Here is a 12,060-nt window from a genome sequence, read left to right as displayed (position 1 = left end):
TTTGTATAACATTTTAATCACACAATGTGAATCTAAAATACAACACTGTGATTTAAAACTAATTTAAAATTATGATGCCCCATGTTGTATTAGCGAGACTTGATTAATCCCTGCATGAATCACAAAGCAGTATTGAATTCCAGATAAACAGCAGCAGTTTATAATTATGATTTCAACAGAAACCTTCTGTAACAACCTGAATTTTACAATGTGTTTTACCACCTTCTGATTTTGTCAATGGTCTAAGGAGACAGAGAAATGGGATGTATTTTATTTTGGAATTCTTTGATCGTTAATGCAGTTCAAACTGTATTATTACAGTGAAGGGAATCCTGTCCCAGATCTTGAGGGCCTGTAAGGGTGGTCAGAGATGTAAAGACAGGGAGAATACTTAGTGCTTTGGTAGGGAAGCAGAGGATTCTTCCCTTTTACAAATTTAAAAAAACTCAACCTATTACAAATCAGGTGGCAAAATTTACACAAAACGACTGTGGCTAGAAAACATGTAAACAAATCAGAGTGATTCTTCATTTTCCCTTTTTGCAAAGTGGGGCTGTGGATGAATATCAGCTGATAAGAAACAGACACCTTCCTTGGAAGAATGACTTCACCATCACACAGAATGTATGCTGTCCTTGTCAATAGTCACTAATGTGTTTTTCCTCTCCCCCCAAAGTCCATGAATGTTTCAAGTTCAATAAATAGTAGAAAAATAATCCTTTACTTAAAAATCTTGAGATGCATTGTCCCAGGTCCGACACAGCAATTGTAAGAGCAATGTACTTTCTAAAAAACAAACGGAAACCTCAAAAAACCCATTTCTGTATCCAGCACCTTTTTTGTCTCTGGCTGCACAGATTTATACTCTTCCAGTTAAGGAAAGTAAAACATCTTCATCTTTTTTGAGTTCTCCCTTCTCTTGGCTCAGCTTAACAGGGTTCCTAAAGCTTCAGTTACTGTATAAACTTTTATCCCTGTGTTTGGAGGTCTAACGGGCCTCCCGCTGCATTTTATTAAAATGTTATGGCAGGTCCATTCATCATGCTCCTTTTCCCTCTATTCCAGAGCCAACATTACATTTTGTAAATGTAAACGTGGTGTGCATGTAACAGTTTCTTTAGGAAGGTAGTTAAACCACTCCTGGTAAAAGCAAAACCACAAAGCTCCCCATTGCTGTATGGATTGTTGCTAACGAACTGCATTTCTTTTGCCATCATTTCCCAAAGAATTAAGTGTATTAGCATTCCGCATCCACAGTGTGCACTGTGACTGCCGCCTGTAAGTGGTGGCTGTGATGAAGAGTTGGATGGTGCAACCTGTAGTGGTGAAACTTATGACTCAAGAGTGCAGCTGTTTGAGGTGGGGTATCCAGATCTAAATCTTCCTCATGGTTTCCAATGTCAACACCAGCTGATAGTGGATCATTATTGCATGGAGGATTTTCACTGTCTTCTTGAGGACTCATAGTGCTATAGCCTAGAACACAACACAATACCAGTAAGAACAGATGGTCTAGGGCAAAAGGCCCAACATTTCAAGGTACTGAATGCCCCAAAACCCATTAAGATCAATGAAGGAACTCAATAATTTACAGAATAGGGCCCAACAAACAAAGTTTTAAAATAAAGACACACAGTAGACAATCTTGTACAGTTTTAAAATAATTCCTTTCTCCCTGCTTTTAAATAGCCTCTTGGCAGCCTCACTTTGAAATATCTGGTTCCCTAGCAAATAAACCAACCAACCTATCTACCTACTGGCATTTATTTAAATATATACAGTAAAGAAGAAGTATGGTTTTGGAGGCAAAAGCCTTAAAAATTATTTGGACTTTGCAAATAGATAAGGAACAAAAACCAGGTTAAATTTGAGCTACACTCTTTAAATTGAACATTATTCCCATTCCTAATAAACTAAAACTTCCTTAGAAAAGTCATCAACTATTCTAATGGTAAATACTTTACATTGTCTCTGTATGATTTTTTAAAATGATATATATATTTAAAATGAAAAAGGTCCTTGCAGATGAAAGTGTTCTATTTTCAAAGTTCTGGGATTTTTGTAAAAAAATATTACAGAACTTTCCTTAAAGTTTCAGAAGAAACAGAATATTAATATTCTGCTGAATCTACTGCCAACATCCATCAGTACTTACCTATGAGCTGCTCTGCTCAGATTTATGACAGCCAAACCAATCTGCTTGTAGACAGCTGAGTAGAAATGTTTTGTAACTAAATATATACATAGCTATATCTATCTACACACACACACACACACACAGTGTTGAAGAATTACATCTAGTGAATCCATAAGAGGGTACTTAAAATGGATTAATTGTGCCAAATCCTGCAGACCCTTTTCTGGCTAAAATCTCATGAAATTAAATGACTACAGCAGGGAGACAGAGGGAAATACTCTGAAATCTTGCCTGATCTCAGACAAGTGCCACAGCACATCTACTGCAAAACCCGTAAAGCAGCCTGGTATGCCTGTGTTCAAGGTACCGCATGCATCCTTGCAACTGATCAGACTGGATATCTTACAAGAATATTAATTTGGTCTACCAAGAAAGGAAGATAATCAAAATACATCTTATATCACTTAACTCCTAAAAAGGCTTTCATATCATGCAGCTAGTTTAATCTAGAATAACAAAAGTGAGTTTTAGTTTGGTCATGGCATTTCCTGAACTTCATTTATGTGCTGTAACTATGAGAACAGTATTACAGTTCTGAAAACGAAATCCACAAAAACTAGAAAATTTAGTTCTCTGCTAAACGAGGGCTTATGCTTTGTTACCTTTCAACTGTTTTAGGGTCTTGAGACTAACGTAAATTAGTTGCAAAACTGGTTACAGGACTGTTAAAAAATATAGGTTAATGCTATTGATTTCACCATGTATTTGCTGTGTGGTCTAGCAACCTCTGTCCAGCTGTTTTTCATTTCTTCTACATAAAAAATCTCTCTTATTTCTTTGAGAGAAGAGATACTGAATTGTATGTGACTCAAGTTGTTAAACTGCAAATCTTTCATATATGTTAAGGTGTACAACTGTCTTTTCCACTGTGTTGCTGCTTTAGACATTGATCATAAAGCTTCACACATACTTAGTACTTTTTATCTTCATGGACTTTACAAATATTAAATAACTTAGACTCAGCACTCATGTGAGATAGACTAGCAACGTTTTATAAACAAGGATATTATGGCCAGGTCTACACCTAATAATTAGGTCAACCTAGCTATATGGCTCAGGGCTATGAAAAAATTTGCACTCAATGCGACTTAGTTGGATCAATGTAAACTCCACTGTAGACGCAATTAGATCGAGAGAAGAATTATTCTGTCAACCTAGCTGCCATCTCTTGGAGAGATGGATTAATTACATTGGCGAAAAAACCTCCTCCATTGACGTAGGGAGTGCTACCATGGCACAGCTGCATTGCTGTAGCTGTGCTGCTGTAGTATAGACATATCCTGAGGCTCAAAAAGTTTAACTCACTTGTGCAAGGTCACCTGGGATGTCAGGGGCAGGTCCGGGGTTTAGAACTGCAGGGTTACATGGGACACAGAAGATAACTATGGGCTGGGAAGCAGAGGTAGAGGGCAGAGCAGGAATAAGCAGCAGAGCTCCCAGATAGACCACCCAGACCTCACAGCCCTGCTGGAAAGTGCCTGGTTCCCTGGTCCAATGGGCAACCGAACTCTGTTCTCAGGCAACCCCTCCCATTCCAAAGAGAACACTGTTTTTGTTATCTGTACAACTGGTACTTTTTATGACTGTTGAATTCCCTCTCTGAGAAGATACTGACCAAGAGTAGTGAAAAGTGACTAATGATTTTGGCTGCCTCAATTTCTGGATTCTCAAACTGACCTTTGAAAATCAGGGTTCTCTAAAGGTATGTCACCTTCGGCACCTGAAATCACTCGTTACTTTTCACAATCTGAGTTATAGTGTCCCTTTAGCTGAGAAAAAACAGGATGATGATGGGGAATCTGGTCTTTCCTATCTGCGATGAAGCTATGGATATCTAAAGAGGAGGTTACTTACCTGTAACTGGAGAGTCTTGAGATGTGTGGTCCCTACCTGTATTCCACTGTGAGGTTATCCATCCGCACCACACACCCAGGGTTAGAGAGTTTTGACAGCAGTGCTGTTGGTCTACGCAAGTGCCCTGGCTTGCTTTGTGCTTCTGACTGAGGCAATTTTGCTCCCCTTTGCTTGTTGATATAGAATGCAGTTACAGTGTTGTCTGACATTATCAGGATGTGGTGAGAGTGGATGAATGGGAAAAAAAACTTCATATGCTTCCTTACAGCCCAAAGTTTCAGGACATCAGTGTGCACACCCTGGACTCTTGGGGCGTCCATGTCCCTTGCGTGGTAGCGTGGTTGTCCACATAAGCTTTCCAGTCTAGTCGGGATCCGACGGTAATGTCAGGTTTTGTCTGGAGAAGAGGGGGGACACCCATACATACATGATAAATGTTTGTCCACCACTGGAGGGAAGGACAGTATGTCTGTGGGAACTGTGAAGGGAAGGTTCATAGATGACTTGGTGAGGACACTGACTGTAGTCTTGCTTGAAGATAACGATGATGGAGTTTCACAAATGGAGTGATCTATGGGCATGAGGCCATGTGGCCAAGTATGGACATGCATGCCTTGCTCGTCACTTGAGGATTGCTCATAATGCAAGCTAATGATCTCGTTCATAGTCTGGAACCTGTCTATGGGCAGGTAAGACTTGCAGTAATAGAGTTCAAAGTTGCCCCAGTGAAATCCACAGATTGCGTGGGGGTGAAGACAGACTTTTCGCTGTTTACCCTGACTCCCAGAGAGGTGAGGAGGAGGAGGAGGAGGATCATAGAAACAGATGTGTAGGCCTCTTGGTAGGATCTGGCAGTGAGCAGCCAGTTGTTGAGGTACAGGAAAAAAAGTAGGCCATTATGTCTGACATGAGCAGCCACCACTGAAAAATACCTTTGAATACCCTGGGGACGGTACCACTCTATATTGCAAATGGTCGGATCCCACCATAATTCTGAGAAAGTGTCTGTGGGCGGGACGAACGTCTATGTGAAAGTAAGAGTCTTTCATATTGAGAGCCATGAACCACATGCCTTTATCTAATGATGAAATTATCACTGCCAACATAACAGAAATCTGAGCTTGTGAGATGACAGAGCTGGAGGATTCATCTTCACCCACCCTTCTGGTTGGGTATGAAGAAGTAGGGCCAGTAAAATCCCATTCCATGATGTTGTGGTAGAGGAACATGTTCTATTGTCCCTCACTGCAGTAAAGAGCTCACCTCTTGGGTGTGAATACTGTCATGAGAGTGGTCCCCGAAAGAGATGGGTACAGGGCTTTTTGAGGAGGTAGCGTCACAAACTCGATTGTATAGCCATAGTGGATGATGTTCAGCACCCACCTATCTATTGTACTCTAGGTGTCGAAAAAGAGCGCTAGACGACCCCCAAATGGAGTAGTACGGTTGCGAGGTGTTAAGCTTATTGGTTCATGAATGTCGAGCTCACATCTAAAATATCTCCTGGTTGAGGGTTGAGACTGAAATGTCGAGGCCAAAGCAGGAGGCATGGGAAAGAGGGACCTTTGAACCATTTTTTTTTTCTTTTAAGTGATGGTTTGGATGATCTTTGGTGGTGAAAGTGTTGGCACCTATACTGTGGTGTGGTTGACTGGTGATGAAACTTCCTTTTGGGGGCAGGTGTATAAATGCCCAGTGATTGAAGGGTGGCCCTAGAATCCTTGAGGGTGTGTAGGGAATTGTCTGTCTTCAAGAGGTGGGATTCAGCAAAGGGGAGGTCCTCAATGGTGTTCTGGATCTCCCTGGGGAATCCTGAAGAATGGAGCCAGGACTCCCTTCGCATAATGATGACCATAGCCATGACCCTCGAGGAAGTATCAGCTGCATCAAAGGCGGTTCTGGCTATTAATTTACCTTCCTCAATGAGAGCTTGGAAATAGGCACAGTCCTACTGTGGGAGACTGCTGGTGTATTCCTCAAACAGCATAACTGAGGAAATCATATTTAGCCAATAGCGCTTGATAATTGGCTATCCTGAATTGTAAACTGGAGGATGAGAAACCCCCCTTCCCAGTAGGTTGAAACACAGGCACTGACTTGTATTTTTACTGGTGGGCACTCCACCTCTTCCCCAAGGCCCCCTTCTTGCTCCACCTCTTCCTGCCTTCTCCCCCGAGGCCCCACTCTCCCTGCCCACTGTTCCCTCCTCTCTGTCCCCCCCTTCCCCAGTGCATCCCAACTGAACAGCTGATTGACAGCCAGCCTGGGGGGCCCTGCCAAACAGTTGATTGGCAGCCAGCCCAGGGGGCCCTGCCAAACAGCAGTCCCGAGGACTGGAACCGGTGTGGCTGATGGGTGCTGAGCACCCCCTATTTTTTTCCATGGGTGCTTAATCCCCAGAGCAACCAAGTAGCTGGCACCTATGAGTCTAAGCATTTTCCTTTTTAACTACTAGCATAGAACTAGGATTTTGCTGCTTGGATCTTTTGGAAGCAGCCTGAACCACCAGAGAATTGGGAGGTGGGTGGGGAAATAGAAATTCTGAGCCTTTAGCTGGTACACGATAGTCTCTCCACACCCTTAAGGGCAGGAGCACAGGTGGCAAGAGTGTGCCACACCATTCTAGCCAGCTCCTTGTTGACATGGAGGGCAAATCTTGTGAGCGTTGAGGTATGGAGGATGTTTCAAGAGCTTGTGTTGAGAGTCCTGGATTTCCTCTAATGGGATCTGAAGTTCCCCAGTGACTGTGCAGCAGGTCTTGGAATTGCTTGACGTCATCCAAGGGAGAAGGAGATGTCAAAGTCACTGCTTTCTCCAGTGATGACGATGGTAGTTTAGTCAGTTCCGGTGGAACCACTGGAACCAGAGCATAGCATTCTCCTCTGTCGTCAGATCCGGGGGCAAGTTTGATGGTTCCCTTGGAAGGGAAGCAGGAGGCGACTCCCTAGAGAACTCAGGAGGAGGATACTGGTCCCGGGGTCCTCAATATGGCCAGTTGGCGGGATCAATGAGTGCTCATGGAGGTCCCATGCCAATGACTCAGAGGCAGATGTGGTGGTGCAAGTCTTTTGGGAAACGGGTAAGAGCAGTATGGAAGAGGCAGTTCTTCCGGTGGGTCTGAATCCCCCAAGGAAGAAAAGGTTGACTGGATTACAATGGTGGCAACACTGGTGCTGCCAGAGACATGTATGTTATATGTGGTGGGAGTACTGCAGGGAGATCTCTTAGGGGAGATGAGTTCTCTGGGGACTGAAGATCCCGATGGAGTTGGGGGATTCTGGATCTGGGAAAGCAAAAACGACTTGTAGCGCAGCCATGGATCCAGATCTCCCATGAGTGTGAGGGATTCTATCTGTTTGGGCCGCCGGAGCTGGTGCCGAAGCTGGTATCCGGTGGTGGTCAGACTTCACTAGTATTGGGAGGGTCCTGGGTCTTGTGAGGAGCCAGGGACAACAGTACCAGTGGGGGCCATTCTGGAGATGGTGCAATCCAATGTTTCTGACCTTTCTTCTCATGCCTAAAGGACTTAGGACGTCCTAAGTCCTCATGAGCAGAGCTGGTGGACGGAAAGTCCGATTTTTCTGATGTTGACTTAGTCCCATGTTTATAGCAATGCTTCCTAATATCCTGACTGGGCCCTGCCATGGGGTCTGTGGTAATGGATTCACTGGCACCAGAGTCAGACTTTGTAGCGAGAGGGGCACTCCTTACTGAATCAGGCTGATGAACGGGGAGGGTGGTTCCTGGCCTAGGTCCAACTGGGGTCTCATGGCCATCTCCATGAGATATTTATAGAGGCAAAGAGCCTGCTTGTTTTGGGTATGGCTGGGGAAGGACTGACAGATACTGCACTGAGCTTCTCCCATGCAGTATAGGCAGTGTTGATGGTCATCACTGACCCAGAAAGATGGCGGGCAGAAGGTACAGAGTCTGAAGCCCAGAGCTTTGGGCATAGTGCGCTAACCAAATGGGTACGGAAAGGTGGTTACTCCATAAGCTACTCTCAAACGACCAAAACTATTAAAAACTGGTAAAACTACTAATCTACAAATTATTTAAGAATTAATAGAACTATTTACACCTATTTCTTTAGAATGATGTCAGAGATGAGGACACTGAAGGTTCCGACCCAGACTATACAATGGTGAGAAGGAACTGAAGAGGCGGTTGGTCCGGCCTGCCCTTTACCACCTTAGTAGGAAGCACAAAGAAAGCCAGGGACCAGGGTGCATGGATGGACCAACACACATTGCTTTCAAAACTCTCCAACTCCAGGCACATGGTGTATACGCATAACCTCACAGTGGAATACAATAAGGACCATCACTCGCAGAAGAAATTAAGTAATATGTATCTTTAAAGAGTTGGGCAGGAGATTACCCCTGCTGGCACCTCAGTGCTACACGCTGCCAAGGCAGATAGTGAGGACTTTCTAGGAGTGTAAGATATCAAACTCTAATAATACAAAAATCAGAAGTAGTAACATGATGAGTCTGATTTAAACACAATAAAGATGACATTCGGCTACTGCCAACATCCCAGCAGACAGCCTTGTCTACCTTTGACTTGACTTAACTTAGACTGAGTCTTCCTGATGGGTCAATAACTTGATACAGATCTAATTGCTCTAAAGACTTAAAAAGAGTTAGCCAACTGTTTTTCAGAGTGGAAAGAAATATGATGACAAAATGATAACCCCCCAAAAGGGTTGACAATGGAAATGTCATCAGACACTAAATGACACTAGCACAAACACCATTAAAATAAATATAGTAAACACTGGTCATCTTTTTAAAAGTTGACTTGCACATAAAATGTCTTCCCACTGCAGCAGTATGTGCTGAATGCCCAACAGAAAGGCTAAGGGAGTATTTGACCCCTAGTGTAGTCCAGGCTTAGTTTAGCCTAGCTACAGAAGACACACAACAGATATTACTAAAGTGGAGAGGTAGTTTTATAAAAAGCTGTGAAGGTTACCTTTAAGAGAAGAGTGCCAGCTTCACAGCAAAGGGCACGGAATAAGTTCTCTGCTGTTATCAAGACAATTAACTTTACCTCTTTGAATGGTTTTTGAGATGCTGAATTAACTGTCAGGCTTGGCCACGGGAAAATGGTGTGGCAAACTTGGTCACTTTTTTATCTGTTTGAATTCCAGTCAATCAGACATCCAACAAAACTAACACTATATAAGAATAAGATGCAGAGGATGGGGCATTAACCTAAATAGCTCATGTTATAACACTGCTCTCACAAAAATAGCTTCATTGCTGGACAGTGTCATACATTTGGAGATGTCAAAATTGTTTAACTATGAAGCAATAAGGAGCAAAGATATTTTTTTGGGTCTGGCCTTATCCCCTATGTTGCCAAACATCTGAAACAAGCTGAGAATGCAGAGTTATTGGGGGTTTAAAGGTCTTACCGTGATCGCTCTCTGTTCCCGATCGCCCCCAGTACCGACGTCTACGTTCCGGACTGTGTGCGTGCCGCTCAATTACAGCTGCTATAAACCGAGTGTTGCTGACTAGGAAAGAAAAGGGAGCAGGGTTTGTTTTAAACAGAGTGTTTTTATTAAGTTATATTAATGGAGCAATTCAATAGCAAGGAATCAGACATGTTTTATAAACTACTTCTTTCAGATGCTGCTATGAAGTTCTTATAGGGATTACGAGCTTCCACATCACAGAAACGATGGGACAAAGGTTTGCTGCGAAGTGCATGTCCTCGTCCAGTGCTGACAGCAGGTTGAACATAAATCTGATTTACCCCACTGTCTGCTTTGATTAATGAACGTTTTGAAGGTTCCCTGTAGCAATACCAGAACACAGAGACCTAGGAGGCATCTAAAGCCTGCAAACATTTAAACTGAAAAGCAAGACAGACTCACATGAGCTATATTAGTATCAATGGATACAAGATGCATAACTCAGATCCAGCCCTGGTTTTTGAATCCTTGACGTTGTTCAGATCTTGAATTTTGATTCAACTCATTTTAAGGACAGGGCCACATGGGAAATTCTGATCTCTCCCAAAATCCAGCGGCCTTGGGCCCATCACTATACAATAGAATTATTATACACAGTAGTACAGTCATAACTGAACAGCAAAGAACTAAGTGAAAACAGGATTTATTGATTTTTCATTTAACATTGTTGTTGAACTGAAGCTAGGAACTAAACGGCCAGATTGTGCCTACCCCTTCCAAGGCTGCTCATGGGCAGAAGCTTACACACCTCATGCAGTCATAACTGCAGTCCCTCAGCATTCTAAAAGCCATTCCCAGAGCTGATTGGGCCACAGAAGGGGGCCCCCCACTACAGAAAGAATGTGGACACATTGAAGAGAGTCCAGCGGAGGGCAACAGAAATAATGAGGGGACTGGGGCAAATGACTTATGAGGAGAGACTCAGAGAACTGGGCTTATTTAGTCTGCAGAAGAGAAGGATGAGGGGGGATTTGATAGCAGTTTTCAACTACCTGAAGAGGGGTTCCAAAGAGGATGGAGCTCGGCTGTTCTCAGTGGTGGCAGATGACAGAACAAGGAGCAATGGTCTCAAGTTGCAATGGGGGAGGGCTAGGTTGGATATTAGGAAACACTGTTTCACTAGGAGCGTGGTGAAGCACTGGAAGGGTTACCTAAGGAGGTGGTGGAATCTCCATCCTTAGAGGTTTTTAAGGCCCAGCTTGACAAAGCCCTGGCTGGGATGATTTAGCTGGGGTTGGTCCTGCTTTGAGCAATCGTCCAACCCTAATCTTCTCTGATTCTATGAGAGCTTGCCACGCTGTAATATGTGACAGAACAGGCAAGCTCCCACTGCACACCAGTGGGCACTATATGGCCCAAAACTAAGAATATTTTTTGAGGTGAGACTGAAGGACAGTAAGGGTTACAAACTAGGTCATTTAATACTTTGGCCCTGCTATTTCCAGAGCAAAGCTCACACTGTCATATCAAGGTGTTAAGAGAAATGAAAAACCCTCTACACTATAGCAAGTCCAAGCAAGAAGCTCGCGAATCCTGAGCCTAATACTGGCACATTTTACAGTGACACAGCTCAGCACTTACTGATTCCTCTGTCTTCATGGCTGTCATCATCTCTCTCATCCCTATCATTCTCCAGGTTGGACATACGCACTGACATTTCTACACACCGTTACAAACAGAAAAATGCAACTGTTAAGTTGATCCAAAATTTTTCTCTTATTAACAACTGTCAGCCTGGTGGAGTGGTGGAAGCACTCTGCATTATCGTGCTGGAGTACTATGCTCTGGGAATGGGCTTGGGAATCCCTGTTTTGGGGCTGGCTGGGGATGAGACATACCAGGAAGAGGATATGCCAGGTACCCTTGAAAGAACTGGCTTGAGTGATGCAGAAAGTTTAGTGAACAGGCTCAGACTGAGTCAGTATGGTCCAGTGGATAAAGCCCTGGACAGGGACTCAGGAGACCTGGGTTTTATTCTCAGCTCTGAGACTTGGGCAAATCACTTCCCCTCCCCATGCCTCTGTTTCCCCTACCACACTTTGTCTGGTTGACTACGTAGATTCCAAACCGGATTGCCCTGCCTCTCATTATTGGTACAGTGTCTAGTACAAAAGAGTCCCAGTTTCAGTTGGAGCCTTTTTTAGTATTAGTGTATGACAAATAAATAAATAATAATTTTGCCCTTCATCCCTTCCTTTTGTAAGTAAAAGATGCCACAATGATGAATTTCTCTCAGAGTGCAAGTGAGGGAGAAAAGATACAACCAAAAAGTAGCTCCAGAGGAAGCATTTTGAATACTGTAATTCTAATAAACTGCTGGCAACAGGACTATTACTGCTAGAAAACAGTCTACTATTCAGAAGTTACAGGACTGGTATTAAGCCGAGTTTACTGCTTTAGCTCTAGGAAAGTCATATCCATAGCATCCTGAGACTTGTTTTAGCATTTTTTGTCCAGGTTTTCCCAAGGAGACAGCAAGTCTAGCTTTGTACCCAGCAGAGGGCAGTGGTACACAAGTACATTG

General features: G+C 43.4%; 1 protein-coding gene across 3 annotated transcripts in view; it reads right to left on the bottom strand.

The window, feature by feature from the left end:
* Positions 1-12,060, bottom strand: part of CACHD1 (cache domain containing 1) — a 204,844-nt gene continuing 192,784 nt past the window's right edge. For all 3 annotated transcript variants that reach the window (XM_032795472.2, XM_032795473.2, XM_075067673.1), the window contains 3 exons: positions 11,118-11,195; positions 9,474-9,575; positions 1-1,476 (listed from right to left, as the gene is read on the bottom strand). In XM_032795472.2, the coding sequence (XP_032651363.1) occupies positions 1,238-1,476; positions 9,474-9,575; positions 11,118-11,195 (419 nt within the window). In that variant the 3' untranslated portion in view covers positions 1-1,237. The remainder of the gene's footprint in view (positions 1,477-9,473; positions 9,576-11,117; positions 11,196-12,060) is intronic.

Source organism: Chelonoidis abingdonii, chromosome 7 (assembly GCF_003597395.2).
Source record: "Chelonoidis abingdonii isolate Lonesome George chromosome 7, CheloAbing_2.0, whole genome shotgun sequence".
NCBI lineage: Eukaryota > Metazoa > Chordata > Testudines > Testudinidae > Chelonoidis > Chelonoidis abingdonii.
This window is presented reverse-complemented; position numbering and strand designations above follow the sequence as displayed.